General features: G+C 40.4%; 1 protein-coding gene across 5 annotated transcripts in view; it reads left to right on the top strand.

The window, feature by feature from the left end:
- Positions 1-24,060, top strand: part of CSMD3 (CUB and Sushi multiple domains 3) — a 578,955-nt gene that overhangs the window by 138,908 nt on the left and 415,987 nt on the right. For all 5 annotated transcript variants that reach the window (XR_013988260.1, XM_081012460.1, XM_081012461.1 and 2 more), the window contains exon 3: positions 6,676-6,788. Coding sequence is in view for 4 of the 5 variants with exons in the window: in XM_081012460.1 (XP_080868586.1) it covers positions 6,676-6,788 (113 nt within the window). In the remaining variant the exon portion in view is untranslated. The remainder of the gene's footprint in view (positions 1-6,675; positions 6,789-24,060) is intronic.

The raw sequence follows: 24,060 nt of genomic DNA on the forward strand, positions 1-24,060 counted from the left end.
GATCACATTATTGTTTACCATCTTTATGAAAGGGCAGAGGAACAGAAGAATCCAAGTGCAAAGGAGGAAGGCTTATGGCAGGCTACCAAAGCATCTGCTAACCATTATGTAAGATAGTTCTCCCATGATATGCTGCATGTGTCACATGCTTCCTTTGTTGCCATGGCAATTACTTCTGGCATCTTTTGCTACCTGTGCCACCAGACTTTCACGAGTAGCTCTGTGCAAGTGAGACAGAAAGACTACGGGCACCCCATCACACTGCTGTTTATTTAAAATGGAACAGAAATATATCATGAAAAAATAGGCCAACTTGTATATTTTTTGTTATGGATGAGGATTTCTTTTCTCTCTCTCTCTTTAAAGCCGTTTGCAAGGGGCTTGCAATATGGTATCAAGAGGACCATATGGAGTGCCAGTTATGTTATCTCTTGGTGCTTGGCTTTTTAAATCTGAACAGGTGCAAAACTGGAAGTCTTCCAGGACAGAGATGAGATTTTTGTCAAAGGAGAAATCATGGAATATGATGGAAGACACACACAATCACTGAAGGCTTATGCTTGCTGAAAGTTCTCTTTTTTCACCATGCCAATTCAGTTTTTCATGCTGACTCTTAGTGAATGTTCCAATTGCCCATCAGGTGGTGATAGACAGAGAGAATGTCTGTGGAGCTGTCAAAACGGCAGTGGGTAGAGACTCTGTGGGCACATATTTTCCTCTAAGTATGGCAGTTGACAACTCCCAGTATTATAGCCTTCAAATCTGAATGAAATTGAATTTCTTGGTTGATATTGGTTTTGCTCTTATGCAGAACAAGGTGGTAGATTGAGAATTCTAGAGTGTACCACTTCAAACAACAGACAGGGAGGTCATGTTTCCAAATGCCCCCCCCCCCCCCCGTGTAATATTTTCCTGCACAGAACAAACTAGCAAATCAAGGAGAGGGAAACACTAAGTTCCTTTCTGCAGGTGTGCCTGTTTTTAACACACACGGATGTATTTGAAAACCCCCACTACACATATCTGTACCCTGAAAGTACAATCCAGAATTGTGTCACTTGTCTCATTTACTTAATATGTAGATGAACCAATGATTATGAGACTTCATTCTTATGGAGAAAAGTCCATTTTAAACTATGCAGCAATAATGCGGGAGAATTTTCTCCACGCCAGTGTATTTTTAAAAAAATAAAAATGGAAATTTTAAAAGCATGGAGGAATCACTGAATATGTGCATCGATAATAACACTGATGTATTTGAGCCTCACTTTTCACTTAGCAACACCCCAAAGTGCTTATATGTTAATGATAAAGTATATTTTGGCAGATTTCAACTCTCCCATGCTAATGCACAGCTGGAGGGCTCTCAATTGTGGATTCATTGGCTCCTACATATCTACCTGCCCCTATACTTGCCATTATATATGGTACAATGATCAGAGGTTCCCCATCCCTGGTCCAGTCTGCTGTGCTGTCCAGAAATCTGCCATCAGCCTTCCCCAAGGTGGTGCCCTCCAGACGTTTTGGACTACATTTGGAATCAACACCAGCCATTGTCCGTGCTGCACAAGTATCAACATTGGAAAAGGACTAGCATCATGGCTGTTGTAAATTTGGCTAAAAAAGCCAGAAAAAGAGCATTAGCATCTTGAGCTGCTTCTTCCCATGCTACTTCTGCACTGTGTGGTATAGCACTTGCAAGAGTCATCTACTTGCCACATGCAGACAAGCATATCTTAGGAAACTATAGATAACTGAAGAGGTCTTAGTTTGTTTGACATCACCACAAATGGTTTGCATTGTTGTTGTTTAGTCGTTTAGTCATGTCCGACTCTTCGTGACCCCATGGACCAGAGCACACCAGGCATTCCTGTCTTCCACTGCCTCCCACAGTTTGGTCAAACTCATGCTGGTAGCTTCGAGAACACTGTCCAACCATTTCGTCCTCTGTTGTCCCTTCTCCTTGTGTCCTCCATCTTTCCCAACAGGGTCTTTCCTAGGGAGTCTTCTCTTCTCATGAGGTGGCCAAAGTATTGGAGTCTCAGCTTCATGATCTGTCCTTCCAGTGAGCACTCAGGGCTGATTTCCTTAAGAATGGATAGGTTTGATCATGGGACTCTCATAAGGCTCCCATAACACATCCCATAACATCCCATACATCCCATAACACCCCCCATAAGGCTCATTCATAATTTGATTTACTAAACCAAGAGATGATAATCCAGATTAGTCCACATGTGTGATTTGTGAACTATAGATTTTGGGAACTCACATCTCATTGTGGCTGTCTGAAGAGGTTGGTAATGAAGACAACCACAAATCATCCACAATCCCCACCATGCTTTTATATAATATATGAACTGTCTCCTAGACAAATTGTAGAATGGCTTTGAATAAAAAAAAAATATCCAATGATATTCTGGGCCTGAAGGAGAAATGTTCAAGATAGGGTGTTGCTTTTTCACATTTCGAGCTTTAGGATACAATGAATCTTGTCATGTTAATGTTGTTTTGCTGCTTATTACAGAGACCTTTGTTTTTTCCTGGCATTACATTACATGCAGTATGCAACAGCAGCCAGTTCAGAGAATAACCCTCTCTCCATACGAGCCACTTCTTCAGTCAAGGCTAAAATTAAAATAGCACAGGGGTATTGGTTAAAGCACGAAGCAGATGGAAATGCCTGACTTTTATTGTATTTAACTCGTTAAATAAATCATTTGGAACAATTTTATGGTACAAGTCACTTGCTCATATAACTGTGAGAGTGCAAAATAGCTTTCTTTGTGCTCTCTCTTCCCTTTCTTCCCCTTCAGATTTTATTAGGCAGGGCAGCAAGGTATTGGAGAGGGGTAGAGGATTATACATAAATCTTCTAGGTATATTCAAGATTAAAGTGCCAGAATTGTGTATTGTTGTAGTTGCTTTTTAATACTTCTGTGTAACTTCTGTGATGTTAACAATGAAAGTCAAAACAAATATATGTGTGTATATATATATATATATATATATATATATATGGAAAGAATGGAATATTTCCAGCTTAGCACGCATAGCTTATATTTGGGGCAGTAATGGGGAAACTGTGGCAATGCAGCTGTTGCTCCCAATATGTTGTTTAGAAAGGAGATTCCAACTAAACATCAGGAAAAACTTTCTGATAGTAAGAGGTGTTTGACAGTGCAACCATCTCCCTGGGGTGGCAGTGGGCTCTCCTTCCTTGGAGGTTTTTAAGCAGAGGTTGGATGTTCGCATGTCATGGATGCTTTAGCTGAGATTCCTGCATTGCAGGGAGTTGGACTAGATGATCCTCAGGGTCTCTTCAGACTCTACAATTCTATTATTCTATCAGCTCCTGCCATCACGGCCAGCGGTCAGGGGTGATGAGTATTGTAGCCCATCACTTCTGACATATGCTCATCTCCGTATTTAAATTACCGTATTTTTCGCTCAATAAGACGCACCAGACCACAAGACGCACCTAGTTTTTGGAGGAGGAAAACAAGAAGAAAAAATATTCTGAATCTCAGAATAGTGAAAACAGCAATCCCTCTTGCTGTTCTGGCTTCTGTGATAGCTGCGCAGCCTGCATTCGCTCCATAAGATGCACACACATTTCCCCTTACTTTTTAGGAGGGAAAAAGTGAGTCTTATAGAGCAAAAAATACAGTACGTCATTTGGGCATTATAGCACATGCCTCCTGGTGGGAGAGGTGGCAACGTGAAGGAGAGGCTTTACCCCTTTCATTGTTAATTCTGAAGTACCCCAGTCTGTCTCAACTAGGGCCAGGGCCTTTTCAGTATTGGCCCCGACTTGGTGGAACGCTCTGTCACAAAAGACTAGGGCCCTGACATCTTTGCGGGACTTGACATCTTTCCGCAAGGCCTGCAAGACACAGCTGTTCCGCCTGGCCTTTGGTTTGGACTCAGTCTGACCCTTATGTTTCCCTCCCCTTATGGTTTTGAACTATGAGCTACTATTAAAATGAGGCTGCATTTTAAATTGTATTTTAACCCGTATTTTAAATTGCCCCCCCCCATTATGTTTTTATTGTGATTTTACTGGTGTTAGCTGCCCTGAGCCGGGGAGGGCGGGGTATAAATAAAAAATATTATTATTATTATTATTATTATTATTATTATGTCCAACTGTATGAGCCTCTCTTTATTCAGGAACCCAGAAAAAGTAGGCTTGGTGATCCAGAGGCAGCTTAGCAGACAATTTATTTAGCCATGCATTCATTATTAAAATATTCATGCCCCATTGTTCTACATTTAAAACATCCAAGATAGCTAACAGGCTAAATGATAACAATCATTAAAACACAAATTGTCATCATCATTATCATCCAGAAAAAAACAAACACAGCAGAACAGACTCTTCAAGCCCAACAGAGATAACTGCAGAATCACCATTAAACATAACTGAGAAAAAGATGAACAGGTTAGAGTTTGAGAGCATTTATCTCTCTTTTTTTAAAAAAATGATATTTATTAAAAATTTTAGAGTTACAGAAAAAAACAAAAAAGAAAAAGAAAGAGAAAAAACAAAAGAAAAACAAACCACAATCAAACAATACAAATTGATAAACATCAAAATCAAAAAATAACACAATACAATCAAAAGACAAAAATAAGCCACAAACATTTAAAAACAAGTCCAATATTCTCAAATCCTTAACTGTCATTACCTTCTTTCTTTGACCTCCTCACTCCTCCCCTTTTTTGTATCCTAGTTGTTAATTGTCACAGCAAATCCTTTCCATTTTTCATAATATTCTGTCATTACATTACCTTAATCTATTTTAATCTTATCTTACTATAAAAAACCCTAGAACTTGAAACTTAGATCTTATTTATACCAATTTCTCATAACCATAATGTTCTTACATAATTCTTTAAACATTTTTGCTAAAGCCAAATAATTTCGTTCCAACATTTTTCTAACATTCATCAATTTTATAAAGCAATCCTAATAAAAAAAAAATTTTTTTTTTCTTCCAATCTTCATCCAGCGTCTCTTCCTCCTGGTCCCGGGTTTTGTCAGTCCTTTCTGTCCCATCAATCTAGCGCATTAACCTGGTAATCTTATGTCCGAGGCCCTTAAGTCCCTTCCATGTCCCTTCCGCAGCTCTTCTTCATATTTATACCTGTACTTTACTTTGTCTCCTGCTCCTGTCACTCGTGGGAACTCCAACTTAACAATATTTTTGACCCTTCTCGACAAATCAATCCCTTTTCCATATTCCACACTAAACTCTATGTGGTATTTAAAAACATGTTTCAAAGTCCCTCCAGAATTAAGAGCCCCCACAACCCCAAACCTCTCATGGCCCATTGCCAGACTTGAAAAGTCCAAACATCCCTGCATAGGGGGGTCTATCCAACCCCCCATTTCCAAACCAAACCAAACTTTATCTTTCCAAATCTGGCTTTTTCCAAGTTCATTTGTCAGATCCAAAAACTCATGTTCCTGCTGGGCCACAGTTCCCTCCATCTCTGGCGCCCGAGGTTCAGCAACATCCTCTTCCCTCATCTGTTCTGTCAGAGCACACTCCTGATTTGATTCCTGGGTGGGCTCTATATAGTTTCCCACTACCTGTCCAAAATTTCTGATCGCATCAGTCATCAAGTCCGTCTTCTCATGAAGCTGTTCCAATAGGGCACTTGTTTTGCAGAAAGCACGCACCAGAGCTTCTGAATACATTGTTCTGCAAGGTCAGAAGTCTATTCCCACGATCGTAATCTGTTGCAGCTGCAAGCTCCCTGATTCAGATTTAGTAGCAGTTTCACAGGCTCCCTCTAGGGGAAGAACTTCTATTTATTTGTTTTAAAAGCCAAATTGTCCCAGGAAAAAGGCAGCGCTCTCCGGCAACGGCTGTGCGGCTTCGCTCCACGAAAGAAGCAGTTGATTCTCAGCACCGCGCCACTTCCCCCTCTTCGCTCTGGAGCCCGTAAGTGGGTTCCTTAACAGGTTGGGGGGGCGCTAAAGGTGCCCGCCGAGTCCCATGGTCACAGGCTTCATCCGCCTGTGATTTTTGAAAGGGTCCCCGCTTCGCCATAGCGGGAAAGACCCGTTTTCCGTGGAGCTGGTCCCTCCGGATCAGAGAGAATCCGCCATTACCGATGGCACCACCCTGGAAGTGAGAGCGTTTATCTCTCTCCCCCACACGCATACATCTATTCTCTCCTAGCTGCTTCTGTAGTTTGGGCTGGGAATGAGGCACCCTGACTGTTTCAAAACTCCCAGTGCTTTACAGACAGACATATGGTTGCTTCACATGGCTTTCAAACTTTTAAAATAAGAGAGTATTTTTCATATTTAGGTATCACCTAGGTACCACTTACCCTCCATGTATAAGCCATCCATGTGGACAGCTAACAAGGGAATAGGTATCTGTACGACCAGTATGAATTTCTAGGCTTTCCTTAAAACATTTACAAAGAACTACATTTTCTTCCTGCTTAATTGTATTTATCTTGGCTAGTAAGTCTCACCTGCCTTTCCCAAATGAAACATTCATAGGTTTACATGGCTTCCCAACAGGACATTCTTCTTTAAAATCTAAGCTGTATAATGTAATATTTTATACACAACTCAAGATAAGAAAGTATGAAATAATCTGGTTTATTTATTTATTTGTGGCAAAATTAATAAATGTTTTTCCCCCCTAGGTTAACGGGATTTCACCTCCCTCCACCTATTACCAGTACAAAATCTGTATTTTCACTACGATTGACCAGTGACTTTGCAGTGAGTGCCCATGGATTTAAAGTATATTATGAAGGTAAGATAATGCAATCAATACACATGCTAGAACTGCATCAGATACCCTCCAGTAAAAAAAAAAAAAAAAGTAATGTAGCAACTAGCAATTTCAGTGCAGTGCTTTGTCTCTCGGATTCAACAGAAGACAAGCAAGGGCAATTGTTTGGGGAAATGAGGGCAAATGAGGGCAAATGACAGCAAGAGCAAATTTAAGACAATATTTTCTGTCTCAGTCATATGGATAACTGCACCCCATGCAGCTAACAAGCTCACAATCTGGGAAGAGAGTTTGAAAGCCTACATGCACACTTTGATGAAGCAGGGGATAGTATTTAAGTTATACTTAGGGACTCGGGTAGCGCTGTGGTCTAAACTACAGAGCCTAGGGCTTGCCAATCAGAAGGTCGGCAGTTCGAATCCCTGCAACGGGGTGAGCTCCCGTTGCTCGGTCCCTGCTCCTGCCAACCTAGCAGTTCGAAAGCACATCAAAGTGCAAGTAGATAAATAGGTACCACTCCAGTGGGAAGATAAACAGCGTTTCCGTGCGCTGTTCTGGTTCGCCAGAAGCAGCTTAGTCATGCTGGCCACATGACCCGGAAGCTGTACACCGGCTCCCTCGGCCAGTAAAGCGAGATGAGCACCGCAACCCCAGAGTCATTCGTGACTGGACCTAATGGTCAGGGGTCCATTTACCTTTGCCTTTAAGTTATACTCAGACCATTGACATTAATTGGCCTAATTTAGTTTGCTGAAGAACCATTGACTCTTGGGGTATATGCTCTTCCTGAAGCAAAGGTCAAGATCTGGCCATTGCTGGGGTGGGAAACTGTCCAACATGCTGCTTGAATTCCATCCTGGAAGAGAGTCAGGATAATATATGTAATAAACAAACAAACAAAGGAGCTCTTTGGAAAGCCAAGTGCCTCTCATGCTTAAATCATTTTATTCTTTTAAGCTAACAGGTGATTACTGCACATATCCATCTATGAGACATAGCAGCTTGTCCACCCTATCCCTAGAAAGAGAATTTAGTCAGACATAATCCACTGTTCTTTACAGGCCTCTTTCAAATTAGATTAGTTCTGGAATAGAGTGAAATTAATTTCACTTTGATCCATCTTTTCCACTTCTAGTAGTCTAGTGATATGGAATGCAGCTTAGTCAGCACATGTGTGTTCAAGAGAGATATTACTGCTCAGAAGGAGAGCAAAATAGCAGCTTATAACGCACAGCAGGAATCTCTGTGATTGCCATTCTATTTGGATAGCATGATATTCCTTTGTTCTTAGCGAGTCTCTTTCATTGTAATTAAACAGGTAGCAAGTACTGAATAGATTTCCATTTAACTTGTAAACAACTGTTCAACATTGTCAAGAAGCAGAGGAAATGAGTTAAAGAGCAGTCCTGCTGTAGGTTTTTGGGTCTTGTTCCTTCAAGCAAGAGATAAGGCATAAAGCACAGCTTTAATGTGACATTGTTTTCAGAAACCACATTTACTTATATACCTCATCAAAGGACACTGTGGTATTCCAGTGACACCATCTGTTTGTTTGCTGTAATTGTTCTGCAGCAGGGATGTGAGAGACTCCCCCTTAGAATTTCGCCCATCGTTTAAAACTCCCTTGAAATCCCACCATCAATGTCACTTTGAATTCCTCTTCAGGTGAAATGTCATTGGCAGTTCTAATTAGGAGCAATTTGCAGGGGTAGTTCTAATTGAAGGGTCACTTCATCACCCTGCTAGGGTTTAGTGCCACAGTGAAGGTTGCTAGCTTAGATGGCTTTAAGACTCCAGAGTTGTGGAATATAGGTCTACCAATAGCTACATAGTAGGAAGGAACCTCTACATGCAAAGGCGAAATACCTCAGGACACTGGAGAGGAAACAACAGGGCAACAACTACATGTCCTCTTAGATGCATTTGGCTGGTCACCCTGAACAGAGGGTTGTGCTAAACCTCAGGGTGGGGAACTTCAGGCCCAGGAGGCAATTGTGTCTCTCCAAATATGACCTTCAGGGATTTCCATACATAATACGCCATCCCCAGCCACATACCCTCTTCCTACCCCCTTCACCACCACTGTGAGTTGTTTATCTTCCTGGCTGGAATATATCTTTCAATTCTGCCTTGCCTGGATGAAGCTGGGTGGGGGCGGGAGAGAGAGAGAGAGAGAGAGAGAGAGAGAGAGAGAGAGAGAGAGAGAGAATTGCTGGCTCTACAAGGGGATAGATATAGATAGATACCTTTGGCCACTTTTTTTGCCTCTGGCCATGCTCACTGCTGGCGCATGGCCTCTGGAAGATCACCCACAAGGCAATGTAGCCCTCAGGCTTTAAAGGAGCTCCTATGCCTGTACTAGATCGACCCTTGGTCTTATCTATGAAGCCAATTTTCATATAAAATGTGAATTCTCATATTCTCTATATCACTTTTTATAGATATAACACAAAATTGCCATAGAAGAAATAGAAAATGATGGGAAGACACCTCATTGATTTGTTATTTATAGTGCTTTTTAGATATAGTGGATATGTAGTAAATAGCTTTTTGTTATTTCATTGATCTTAGAAGGCCCTGAAATGGAGCCGGCAGGATTTGTGATGCTTTCTCTGCCTGTCAGAATTCTAGGTCACTGACGGAAGTTCATAGCTGCTTATGAGGCTGCAGAGAATGCAGTGATCATTTCGAATGTCTCTGTATCAAACAGTGTGTGCACAAATGAATTGATGAGGTTCAACAAGACTAGCAAATTTTCTCAAGGGGGGGTATTTCACATATCCCATTCCTTGGGGGTTTTAACCAGAGCTTCTTGTCATAATAGTGCTACAACAATTTGAAGTAAGAGGTCATCAGAGTGGGGTAGAGAACAAGCTTTGCATGCAGATGTGGCCAGGTTCAGTTGTTGGTCATCTAGTGAGGAAGAACCAATCCTTTGCAAAGTAGACCAGTGGCTGTTCATAATCTAATGTGGCATCATATATCCATATGCTTTTGGTGGGGAGAATGAAGGCAGAGGGTGTCTAAGATCTGCTGGAAATTTCTTAAGAAAATACCAGGAAACGTTTCACATAATGCCCTCCAAAATCTGCAAGGCCATTGATTCTGTAGTGTTATGAAGGATCTGAAACTGCTGTAATGAACTACTGAAGCATGTTGATCAAACATTATTCATATAATTAAAATGTACCAGGATACATTTCCCAGCTAGATTTTTGTAAGTTGGTACTAAATATCTGAACAAATTGAGTCACTGAACGATGTTTTGACTGCCTATTAAAGTTCAGAATTCTAACAAGAATAGAAAAGGCAAGTCTTAGAACAGTAGCCAGTTGTGCTTGACTATGTATGCATGAGCAATGTGAATTAATTTTTTTTGAGTAAAGTCCTTGTGGGACAAAATGAGCACTCATATATTGTGGTAACCTAATGCAGGTAGTCCCTAGTAAATATTCAAGAATGAATCTGCTTCACAAATTACAATGGATATGTGTATAGATGAAAGAGTGGGATCATTTCCAATTCATGCCTGGATGAGAGAGTGGGATCACACCATACACATGTTCAGAATTTATTTATGAATATCATTTATAGTGTTTTAAGTCCACTCTTCAATGGCCAACTGGCATTCGCAGAGGGAGATATAAGAGAACATTAAAATGGCAATAAAGCAATAGTATAAGACAACTCTTCAATTAATAAGAGAATGGAACACGTAGCTTGTCCATGGTGGTTAGACACAATAATTTTACCATTTCTTTGCACCTGATGACCTTATGCACAGGCAAAAATTAAAAAATAATAATAATTAAAGGGTTGCTCAATAATTAAAGGGTTGCTCAGATGGACCAACGGATTGAGACAGCTTCCTATATTCTTATGGCATTTTGTTTTCTGAATTAGAGGATGGAATGGAGGATAGGAAACAGTAATTTAGATCCTTTGTCTCCTCAGAAAAGGTGTGCTCCACTGTGGAGTAGTTTGTACTGATTGGCTTTGGGACTTTGCCTAAGCTTGTTGCCATTTTTTATCATTCCTTTTGCAATCTGCATATTGTAAATGTATGCATGCATGTATCATCTATCTATCTATCTATCTATCTATCTATCCAGTATAAGCTAAACAAGCTATAGCTTGGGGCCCCACTCTTTTGGGGGCCCCACAAAAAATTCAAGGAAGAAAGAAACTGGATGTACATTTCCAAAATATAAGATAAAAACAAATAAAATAAAACCTACAAAGAGCAACAGTGTTTTGTAGGCTCCTATGATGTAAGTAATGGGCCCTGCCTGGTAGCCTGCTCCCTAAAATATCACTGGTTTGCTCATTTCTATATATCGGGTGTCTACATTCTGCATGTACAAATGGCTTTAGATACCTATTAGGTCCATAAATTACTATATAGCATATATTCAACACAAAAAACAGAGACAATTTGTTGATGACAAAGGACAGCTGGAAATATAAAGGGACCCATTACCTTCAGTAGCTTAGGGCCTCATCAAACCTAAATCCGACCCTGTACCTTTCTCTCTCTCTCTCTCTCTCTCTCTCTCTCTCTCTCTCTCTCTCTCTCCTACACACACACACACAGAGAGAGAGAGAAACTGAAAAACAAGTCCACCCTGTCACTCAAAAGAAACTAAATCTGCAATGCCAAAGCCAATTTTCTGCACCCAATGGGGAACTTTTTGTTGTTGCTGCTGTGCCTTAGAAAATCAATACCAGGTTTGGTACCAGGTCTGTGCTTTAGCAGATTGCTAACAGACCAGTCATGTAATCAAAATAATTCCTCAGTGCTTCTTCAGGGAAATAATTCTTTCGCTTTGGCAACATAAGGAGAATGGGGACAGCAAATGAGATGAAACTAGATGAAAAAGGATCAACTTCAGAGGGCTAAGACTACTAATGGGGGCTGAAAGCATCAATGGTGCTGTTATGAAGCAGCTGTAGGCAAAGTTCCCATTCGTGGTTCCCTACCTGATTGGCATGTCTTGAAGGAAACACCATTCATCTGTAATTTTGGCATCTGGCCACAAAAATCCCACATACCTCATATGACACACTGCAGCCAAAAAATTAATTCAGCTAAGCTGCTTATCTGAGATCCTCACTGTGCACGTAGCGGCTGAAGTTGTCCAACTACTATTGATCTTATTTCCCAATGTTTTCTCCCCCCTGCCCCCATTATGAAAGTAGCTTTACTTCTTAGAAATAAAACATGGAAACAAAAATTCTCATTTAAAATAGTTCTCAAAGGGAGCAAACAGGGCAATGTATGGCCTTAATCTATCAGTTAAGGAATGCAATTTTCTTGGAAAACCTAGCATCTACATTTGTTCATGCTGCAATTTATTTGTGTCCTAGTTAACTTCCATTCTGCTACCTTGTCTTACTTTTATATTGCTAAACCTTGTTATGTAATGGTCTCATGACTAGAACCAAAGAAATAAGCCTGATCCGATCTGATCAGTTAAGGAATGGTGGGTTAGAATATTTGAAAACAAACCGAGTAATAAAGATGGGGGAGCTCTCCACAGCTTTCCTTGAACTGATCCAAAATTTTAGACTTGGGAGAATTTCCTGAGCCAATCCGAGAGCTTGGGGGAAAAGTTGCCGCTTCTTTCATTCTGTCTCCCAAGATCAGCTGAAAGAAATTTCAACTTCTGTTCCTGATTTAAGAGAAAGGGAAGTGAAGAAGAATTTCAAGGTTGGCAAAGCTCACATCCCATTTTAAGATAGGTGTTCTGGCATATCTGCTGACTATATAATCCAGAGCAGCCTTCATCTTGTACTCTGTTATGGCCCAGATTTGCACATAACACTAAACCATGGCTTAGTGCTGAGTAATGTTTCAAAAGGATGTCCAGGAGCAAAGTTGCTGTGATTTTTACTGTCCCCACATTCTTGTGTGTTCATGCTTAGCTAAGGATTGGCTTAGCATTATGTGCAAATTGGGCCATGTTCTGGGACAAATGGAGACAGAGAACAAACGCTGTGGGCAAAATGCCCTATGTTTTGCTGTACATGTAAATTCTGTTTAGTTTTGGCACTGAGTCAATCTTTGGTCTTTGGTGTATTTTCTTTTTCTCCCTGCAGTTGATCAGTATAGAGTGTTCTTTTCTGATACTTCTCATGGTGTTGCCAATTTCATTAGTGCTTACTCCAGAGACCATGGTACGAATGTGCTGAACATTAAACAAATTGTTTAATGTTTTATACTCACTGTGCCTTTTGAATAATGTGTCTATGGCAAATCCAGACTGTGTTGCTATCCCACATGCAGCCATGACTAATATTGTAATGTCAAAAACATAAGACTTAGCAGCAGATGTTGCTTTTCAAGATTTCTAACATCTTTAATTGTGATTTGTTCCCAATTGTGGGTATAAAGAGACAAGCCAACATATTTCAATCTATAAGTGATCTATAACTGCATTAAGCAGAAATGAAGAACTTGTGGCCCTCCAGCATCTGGTTGGACTACAATTCCCATAATCCCTGAACATTATGATGGGTGGGGCTGATGGAAGTTGTAGTCCAGCAACTTCTGAAGGACCACAGTTACCCCATCCTTGGGAAAAGGGAACTACAACTAACAGATGAACGCTTTCCCTTTCCCAGGTACATGGACATCCACAAGGGGGAGAGACAAAGTATAATCTCCAGATTTCCTTACCCCTTGTTTTGTTTTAAAAACATTTCTAGCTTCCATAGAACCTGAGATATGAGGCAAAAAGTACAGAAACTATATTTACCACACTTTGCCAGAGCTGCTGGTGGGTGAATAGAGGTTTACTATTAACTGGCAATTCAAATATGTGGTGGTAACAGCAGAGAAACAGGGTCATATAAATAAGTAATTGGTGCAAGTGTTAAACTCGAGTGGGATACTAGTAGTCAATTCTAGATAAGCTGGTGACAGCAAGATGGAATTGTAGCAGTAGTAGCTACCAGAATCCTGAATATTGGGGGAGCCATGTGGAATAATAGAGGTTCATTGATACTGCCTCACTGACAGCACCTACAATCCTGTTCCCCAGGCCTATTAAATTTGGGTATATAGTTGAGCTAGGCAGGTTCAAGAATAATTTATATCTCTGGTCCCACAATTAATCCCTGGGAATGCTCAACCTAACTCTCACTTTACCCATACAGTATCTGCTCAGTCTCTGACCTGTTTAACTAAGTACACTATACTACCCACTGCCTTGTGGGACATCTTTAGGAAGAGAAAAAGCTAAGGAGTAAACCCTACACAAATCTGGAGTCCCTAAGATGGTTCGATGGCACCTTGTGTGCCTCCATCCAGTAACTCATGCAGCCAAACTTATTTCTCTGCTTTCCTTTGGAGCACATCAGCAAGGCCAAGACGGAAGTCTTGGGCAGCCCAGGACCTCCACACACACTGCCCTGGCTTGGACCTTGGAGAGGTCACTTCAGTGCTTCAAAAAGAGTACAGTGGTACCTCTGGATGCGAATGGGATCTGTTCCGGAGCCCTGTTCACATTCTGAGCAGAACACAACCCGCATCGGCGCATACGCGGGTCACGATTCGCCGCTTCTGCGCATGCATGTGACGTCATTTTGAGTGTCTGCGCATGCGTGAGCGGCGAAACCTGGAAGTAACCCGTTCTGTTACTTCCGGGTCGCCGCAAAATGCAACCTGAAAACGCTCAGCCTGAAGCTACTTTAAAATGAAGTATGACTGTTCAGCAAAAACAACGCAGGTGGCAGCAGTTATGAGTTACTGGTCTCTTCAGCCACAGCAGGCACTGAGATTTCCCCGCAGTTTGGCACACTTCCACAGAGGCGCACACTCGAAACAGAAGGATGCCAACAACAACTATACTACCACTATTCAATCATGTTGTGAGATATTGGAGGCAATTTTTCCCTGGTGGCAGATGACAGAACCAAGAGACTGGTGTAAAATACTCAAACAAGCATTTTATTACGGTTATACAAACACAAAGCATGTGGGTGTTTTCTTTCTGTAGGCAGTTGCAAACTGCAACTTCTTCTCTCTTTATACACATCACCAGCTGTGCCTAATTAGCCTGGAAAACCACACCCATAACTCTTAGAAAATGTCCTTAAAGTTATCTGTACCCTTTTCTTGTTTCTTGATGAATGATACCTAACATGAGAGCTTGAACTGGGAAAGGAAACTGAGACTTGCACAGAAGCCCTTGCGCACTTACCCCTGTGCACTGGCTCCTGACTTTTGACCACTGAGGTGGAGTTCTAAGCATCGTTAGCTGAATTCGCACATAATTTTGAAATCAGCAAACTTAATAAGACACTTCCAATCAAGGGGTGGGGGCTTCAAAGCATGTTCAGCAGAATGAGCTTAGGATGTTCTTTCATGCCTTTGTGCTCAATGGGACACTGGGGTGGATCTTAAGGGGGCTACTCTGCGTCCAGACACCTACCTCTGACACTTCTGAGGAAAATTGCATGTGGAAATTATTGGAGGCTATTTACCTTCTAAACATTGGGAACCTCAGAAAAAGACAAAATAAGGTATATTGCCTTCCAAATTAAATTGTGCTTTAGCTAATTAGACAGACAAGTTTGGGTACCCATCCATAATCTTTAGTATCAGATATTACTTCTTTTACATGATTGATGGTGAATCTGTTAGCTATCTTCTCATTAGCCAGCGACACTAAGTTCAGAGTGCTATATCCTGCATTGCCAAAACCAAATGTGCAAATAACGCATGACCCTGAGAGGGCAAGGCCATTAGACAGAATTCTGAAGCAAATCAAAGAGTTTATTTCATGGCTTGAGGCATAATATTTTCCCAAGCCATTAGCTCATAAGTGACAACATGATAGATCTAGTCAGTTTGTAACATTACACAGGGAATCAGAGGTGAGGAAAATGGGGAAAATAAGTTTATATATCATGTCAGAGTTCTTTTCTCTCTTAAAGTTTTTATTTTCTGTTTTGGAACACTTGGCCTAATAGATATTATATCCTGCTGGTACTGGGAATGCAAACTACATGGTTAATTGATTCATTAAAGCAGCAACCCTACTGTGTGGTCATTTTTAACCATGCCAGACACACACAACCCTCTCCTTGGTTTTGAGGAGTTCCTTCTGGTGTAGATAAAATTGGATTGAGCCACATTAATGAAGTAGCAAAAGGATCACTGGCAAACAACCAATGCAGAATAAATTGAATATGACTGACAAAGTGAAGCAGGGGTAGTTAGTCTCTAGCCCTCCAATATGGTCAATATCCACGGGAGGTTGTAGACAAACAACATCTAAAATATATCTGTGGCATGAATGATTCCAAAGAACAGTCATCAGTGTCATCTGCCCAAGATCACACGTCTCTTGTATCCTGCCTACAAACTGTTAGCACTCATCTTTCTTTGATTCCAACAGACCAGAATTCTCAGTAAGCTGTTGGATGGGTCTGAAGGAGGATTAGACAAATTCATGGAGGAAAAAACTACCAGTGGCAACTTGCTTTGTTGGCTCTGTTCAATCTCCACTAATGGAGGTAACATGCCTCTGTATCTCAGTTGCTGAGAGTCACTATTCTGGGGAGACTGCTGTCACACTCTGGTCTTGCTTGTGAGCCTCCTATAGGCATCTGGTTTGCCACAGTAGGCACAGAATATTGCCCAAAAATAGGCCTTTGACCTTGTCCAGCAGGGCTCTTCTTACGTTCTTATCTTCCCAGCCAGACCAGTTTTCCTTTGTTCCTCTTTAGCACATGGTGAGTGAGAAAACCATATCTTAGACCATGGCAAATAGTGGGTGGCGGCCAGCATTGTTGTTCTGCTTGCACACTTGTACTTGCCCATCCTCTTCCCTCCCTAGCAGTGCCCTACCCACGCACCCTCAAAATCTGCTCCAGAATGTGAACTGAAAAAGGTATTTAAATATACCTTCACTAAGAAACCAGAGGCCTTTCTTTTGGGTATTGTCGGCCAAGGGGTGGTAAAGAAGGACCAGACATTTTTTATGTATGCAACAACAGCAGCAAGGATACTACTCGCAAAGCATTGGAAAGCTCAAGATCTACCCACACTGGAAGAATGGCAGATGCAACTGATAGACTACATGGAACTGGCTGAGATGACCGGCAGAATTCGCGACCTGGGAGAAGAGAGGACTGAGGAGGATTGGAAGAAATTTAAGAATTATTTACAAAAATATTGTAACTTGAGTGAATGCTAAACAGGATGCTAGATCAATATAACTGAGCACCACTAAATTTAGATGACTTTAAGAAAATAAGTGAGATTGAGGAAATATAACTCTTTCTGAGAACTAGAAGATTATGAAACATAGAAGGGATATAAGAATGCAAATAAGATAATAAATTGCTGACAAAATGTTATAACGATGAAAGTGGAAGCGGGAGATGTGAGGAAGTCCAAAGAAAATGTGAAATTATGCTAAGATATATGTTACATTGTTTATTATGTTTATTTCTATTGTAAAACCCAATAAATTTCTTTAAAAAAAAACAAAACAAAATCTGCTCCAGAATGTTAGAGAACCTTTTGGAGCCAATTGAGGGCAGGGGGTAAAGAGGGGGAGGAGAAGAAGGAGGAGTCCCATTGTGAAAGCTGAATGTCGTGCATACAGCCTTGGATAAAACTCTGGCCACTGTACACAAACAGTCTAAAATAAATGATCTTCTAAAAAGTTACTGTTCACACTATCACAAGAATATTTAAAGGTGCGAATGTATGGACTGGGGATTGTCAACTTTTGACTAGGCCCCTGTAGTTTGAGTAAAACCCAAATTCCTACACTGTTCACATGAGAATTACAGTGCTCTTTCTTTTCCTCGATTACCTTTGTCTAACATATCACTAGAGAGTGGTTCACACATTATACTGACCACAGGCAAAAACTCTTTACACATATGCAAGTGTTTGTGTGAAAATCTTCTTTCCTGTTTGCTTCCCCCACCCTGACTTTTTGCAAATCCCAGATTGTGATGAGGCAAAACAGATCCTCCAGTGGGGGCTGCACAATGACAGCCTTACGTTTTTATGTATATAGGCAGATAATATTTGTTGACAATATAATGAGATATAAGGACACGGGATATATTTTCCACCTTTTATGATTTAGCGAAAGTTATACTTAAGTAATTACAGTACGGATGCGACAGAAATAGATGTGTGAAAACAGCCCACTTTTAAAGGAGAAAATATTCACTACATTTTTCTGGAGCAGGAAAATGCCTACAATGTTATCAAAAAAATCACATCTCTCTTTCAGGTAGATGCTTATAAAATCACTCAATGTATCTTTTTATGGTTGTTTACCAAAAAAGTACATTATGTAGCCTTTTCATAGTCAAGGCTTTCTGATATTTTTCCTGTGTGTTGGGGGATGAATTCAGACTAGAACACTTGTAAAGACTTGGTCTTCCCTGGAACAAAAGCACACATTTCTGATGATGACTGCACTTTTCAGTTGTTTCTACTAAGATGGTGATGTTCCTTCATGGGAATTATTTCATCCAAAGACAAAGTTTGCAAGGGAAATGGTAACGATGCAATCCTAAATCCACTCCCTGCCATATCAATGGCTGGATGATGTTACAATGGTGCATATATATCTGTTTGCTAGTCTCTGCCGATGGAGAGCAGCATTGCTGGTGGGGAAGGTTCCAAGCTATGCCCAGCTAGTGGGAAGCTGCCAACAGGTTTTCCTACCAACAACAGACTTTAAAATGAGGCATTTCATCAACTGGATTCTGAGAGGGACCTGATCCTTAGGCCCCTCAGCTTATGCCAACCTGAAACTGCTTTGACAAAAACTAAAATCTGCCTCCCCTTCCACTCTGGCTGGAATAAACTGACAGGGTTTAGAATGCAATGGGAGGCCATGGCTTTGCACTTCCCCAGTCTCAGGTTCGGATTAGGAGTGCTCTGAAAACCACTTCAACATGACTTCTCTGTTAAAGACATGTACATGTTTGATGGAGCCAGTTGTACTATCCCTGAATGATGCGTACCAGTGTAAACGTCTCTTCAAATATGCATTTGCGTGATGAGGTCCCCCTACCCCAATAACTCACACATCACACATAATTTTTGTTTAAGGTTTTTGGCATAATTTTGGCCACAACTTTATTGAACATACAAATTGTGAGTGGTTGCTTAGGCATTGGTTATGACTATCTGCCCCCCCCCCCCCGCCTTGGGGACAGAACTGACTCCCGGATTCCAGTGAAAGCCAGTGTGGGAAAACAAGATCGGGGATAACTGGAGCTGCGACACAGACCCTCAGCTTCTCCCCGCATGCTCCCAGGGGCTTACGCGGCCCTTTAACGGAATTCCCTTGCAGCAGCAGCATTGGTGGGGCAGGCCCAGACAATCCATAGCCCTCCTCCAACCAGTGCCAACCTTACAAGTTGTGACGATTTGCTACACAGTAGGCAAAAACCAAATGGCACACAATGGATTGTCTCAATCCATAAAAAAAAAATAAGTTTCTGAACAGGTTATTTGCCATGACTAGCCTTTACAATTTCTTAGCACTAATTCTATGTCAATTCAGTTAAGTGTGCCCTGCATTTGTTAAACGCTAATGAGCACTGGATTTCATATCTTTAGGCTATGAAAACCCAGAATGCAAAGATTTTGTTAAGTCTGATGTTTGCATTCATTACAGGGATCTTTACTTAGAGCAAACAAATAGAATTTACAAAAACCAGTTTGCGTGTATATATATAAACGTGCTTGAAAATCCTCAAACGTTATATTCCAACTGTGAGATTTTTATTTTATTTTTTGCACATTGAAGATATTTGCCGTTCAGTATTTGCATCCAAAGCAGTATAATAGATGACTATATCCAGTGAGAAACATTTCAGTAAACAATGGCATCTGTTAGCATCTAGGATCTGTTAGCATCTAGCACATAAAAGATTATTGGTTATAATCAGGATGATGGGAGAAGGCAGAGAAAACCCTGTTATGTATTTATGTCTTCTAAAAGTGCATTGGATAATTGGATGTGTGTTGGACGACTGGATAATTGGATTTGTGTTAGATATGTGTTTAGGGTCATTAAAGCTTTTGAGACTCACTCCCATGCTGACTCTGCCCCCAAGATGATGTTCAAGCACTCAGCCAAAACAAAAACCAGATGCCAGTTCAATGCATCACAGCAAATATGTCCACAGAATATTGTGGCAGTGCATTAGTTTAAGATCCTAAGAAAATTTAAGACAGGCTGGGAGCATCCAGAGACTTGTGCACTGACAGGGGACAAACTGATAACATGCAAATAGGGAAATAATGTCTGTATGGGTACAGGAGACAGCTATACTAGCTCCATGAATATTCCAGGATTGATTAGGAACATTATAGCCCAATAGCCCTCCCCCCTCTTTTTTTAAATGGCAAGTACCAGGGTGAGTTAGTTGACACACTTTTTGTTCAGTAAAGACACATACTTGAAGGGAAACAGCAAGATAGTCACATCTTTCCTGGCACCTGTAAGCTTCCTTAGAGATGGTCACCTTTGATATAAGCATGAGAAGGATACCATGTTTGTATGTGATAATGGTTAAAGTCAGTTTGGTTTGGTAGGCGGCAGTACTGGCATGTAATGAGTACTTGCACATTCCACAGTAACTCAGCAGGCTAGGCTCCTGATTCAAATCCTGAAGACCATTTCCCAATTCAGTGTACTTCCTTGGAACTGTCTCATTCAGGAGTGGTGTGAGGGGTCTACACACACCAACAAAGGGACCCAATGCTCTCCCCGGGATTCCCCTAGCCTTATAGCTATTCTTGCCAGCATGAAATGGCAAGAGTCTCCTCTTGTTTTGCCCTATATTTCTCTGAGTGATGGTAAGGACTGAGCTTGCAGGGATAGGTCACAAACATGAGTGGCAGTGGTGAGGATGAGCCCAGTCAGGGTGGTTGCTCAATACTGAAAGCATCTTGGTGATTGACTACATGGAATTGGCGGAAATGACTGGCAGAATCCGAGACCAGGGAGAAGAGTCGGTGAAAGAAGACTGGAAAAAATTTAAGGACTATTTACAGAAATATTGTAAAATTAAGGAACTTTAGAAGGATGCTGGATAGAAATTAAGAGGTTTTTAGCTGTAATGCTTTAAGAGACATGGAAAAAAAAAGGTTAACAATTGGGTAAAAGATTAATGGTAAGGATTTGCTGAACCAACAAACTGAATTGGAATACAAAGAAGGGAGGTATGAGGAGGTCTGGGGAAATAAGAGTAAGGAAGATAGGTTATGGAACATTATTGTGTTTTTAACTGTTTTATTTTGTATGTTTTTTCTTACTTTTTGCTTTTTTGCTGTAATTTACACTTTTTTCTTTGTTTTCTGTATTTTTGTGAAACTTTAATAAATATCATTTAAAAAAAAAAAATACTGAAAGCATCTTGCTGTAGCTGGGATTGAACTTACTGAACCAGACTGGAAGCATATAGAACCACAACAATCCTGCCCAGTCTGTTTAGATAAGACTAATAATTCAAATGATTTTGTCAAAATTTGATTCCTGTATCTAATGCAGCCCATTTTAAAGGCAATCTCAATATTCTTCCCGTTGGATGGTGAGGTTTTTTTTATCTTTTATTTATCTTTTGAAATGTTTCCATAGTTGCATTTTTCTCCTTTTGAGATTGAATAAATTTATCACTTGTTCAGTCAATTCAGTTCTTTGTATTTAATACTGCAGTTGAAGAATAGCTGGCCTTGAAAGGATTTATTACACTATCATCACTGTTCACATTTGTTATGTAGCTATAAACATGGTTATTGATATTTTAGAAGAATACTTTCTTCACTCTTTCCATTAACACTACAGAAGATTTCATTTCTTTGACATTTCTTTGCCATCTAATGTCATTATTCTAAAATGTCTCTAGTTCGTCTTCCTTGGAAGGAAATATTTGTTGGAAATTGAAAGCAAATGTTCGTACTCTGTTAGATCACTTCATAAATCAATGTTTTGACAAAGAACAAGAGAGATCCATAGTGACTACAATTACTAATATTTCCGCTCCCCCCCTCTCTCTATACACACACACACACACACACACACACACACACACACACAAACACACTTATCCAGCCCAGTCCTATCTAAATTTATTCACAAGACCAATCATATTCTTTAGGGTTTGATGTAAAGTAAGCATGAATAGGACTGAGCCCTTGCTGTAATTCTCCTTATGTTGCGATTACAGAGAGCAATGAAAGTAGAAATCTAAACATGAGTTTGAAATTTGGCTATTCCCCCAAGTCTTAATTCGGCTCACAATATACAAGGGGAATTAAAATGGGGCGAGCAGCTCATTCTATCCCATTTTCTTCATTCGATCATAAGTTCATTACATTCTGCCATGTTGCAATTCTGCCCCGTTGTTTGAATTAGGTCTTCACTTCTTATGTAAAAGATATACTTCTCAATTATTTTCAGTGCATTCTCCAGTAAGATATGCATTTTATAGGGATCTTTTATGTTAAATATGTATACTATGCCATGACTGTTAGCAGTACTAGTAGAATATATACAGTATATTTATTTCCTATGGACATGCAGAGATTGTGCTACACAGGAATTATGGGAGCAAACCTATGCTAGTGTAAAGCAACAGGATCTGAACCCCATTTGGCAGTGGAGCAGCTGTCTAAACTTGGCAGAGGGAAAACAAGGCTTTTAAATAGTGTTCTGCACAAGGTTGCCACTTCACATGACAGAGCTGAATGGGTTTAGGATCCAGCCTAAGTCCCTACTTCTCTGGAAATGTCCTGCCACACCCATGGAATGCCCCCATTTTGCATTTGGGCCAGCTTCAGGCAGCTGAACCTCAGATGAACTGAGATGAGAAAATTACACATATCTTCATTTGAGCCAGGGTTGGGGACTGAACCCTGGCTGATCCCGGCTGAGCTGGAAATCCCCCAGCTGAGCTGGAGATCTATTGCATCATGAGTTGTTCATCCCAGATCTTGCCATGGGATTGCCCTCTATGTCACCTAAATGCGCTTGTGTATTTTATTTTTTTAAATGAGCTTTAAGGTTGTAACTGAATAGTTAGACAATTATGCTTATTCTTTTAATACAGTGGTACCTCGGGTTACATACGCTTCAGGTTACAAACTCTGCTAACCCAGAAATAGTGCTTCAGGTTAAGAACTTTGCTTAAGGATAAGAACAGAAATCGTGCTCCGGTGGCGCAGCGACAGCAGGAGGCCCCATTAGCTAAAGTGGTGCTTCAGGTTAAGAGCAGTTTCAGGTTAAGAACGGACCTCCGGAACGAATAAAGTACTTAACCCGAGGTACCACTGTAATCAGTTATCACCTTTCAAGAGTAAATTTAATGTATAGATCCAGTGCAGAAAGCCCCTCTTTTTGCCCACTGCAACAAATTAAATATCACAGGTAGGTAATCGCCTCCATAAATGTTTGCCTAGTCCCTTTCTGTCAATCTGCTTGCTTATTATCTATCTACATTCCTTGACTACCCTTGGCCTGTCTCAACAGTTGATGTATGAGCAGTTGGGGTAGGGGATAAGAGCAAATTACTTAAATTTCACCACACAGAAGAGAGATGTAGAGGGCTGTATTATTAAAACTGTAGAATTGTTAGTCATTAAAATCCACAGCAGACATAGTTTTAACAAGTAATATTAAATGACTACAATGGGTGAATATTTTTAACAGGAACATCCTATCATAATACATTCTTGTATAATTGTTCTTCACTTTTGGAATTCTATTAATTTCTGTCACTGAAAGCAGAGTCCATTTGCATTTTGTCTATTTGCATTTGTTTTGTTTTAATACTCACCGTCATTTTTAGGTGGTTCCTCCCATGCCTCCCCCTTTATGATTTCAGTAAACATTTTAAATCCTTCAAAAACAACTAAAGTCTTTGCATCCTTAAGTCATCCTTTTCATTTCATTTTGTTCCATTTTGTTTTGTTTTCAGAATTTATGTGACACTTGGAATATTTTCAACAGAAAAGCAATGCAAAATTTTATAAACAAATCCCAAATGTGGCACAGCCTCATTCACGAGGCAGACCTACCTCTGTAAAGATATAACATAGAAATCAGGCATTAAGCATTCCAGTTCTTTAGGAAGAGTCTGAACACTTGGCGTGGGTGAAGATTAGACTTATCTAATCCAAAACTGGCATCTCAGCACAGAGCATAAGGCATTATTTTAGTTCTATAAATAAAGATGCCACACATGTTGCAATCACAGAAGGAAAGTACAACAGTTATTTTTGTCTCCTTGCCTCCAAAAT

The sequence above is a fragment of the Podarcis pityusensis genome (assembly GCF_964106645.2).
Source record: "Podarcis pityusensis genome assembly, chromosome: 7".
NCBI classification, from domain to species: domain Eukaryota; kingdom Metazoa; phylum Chordata; class Lepidosauria; order Squamata; family Lacertidae; genus Podarcis; species Podarcis pityusensis.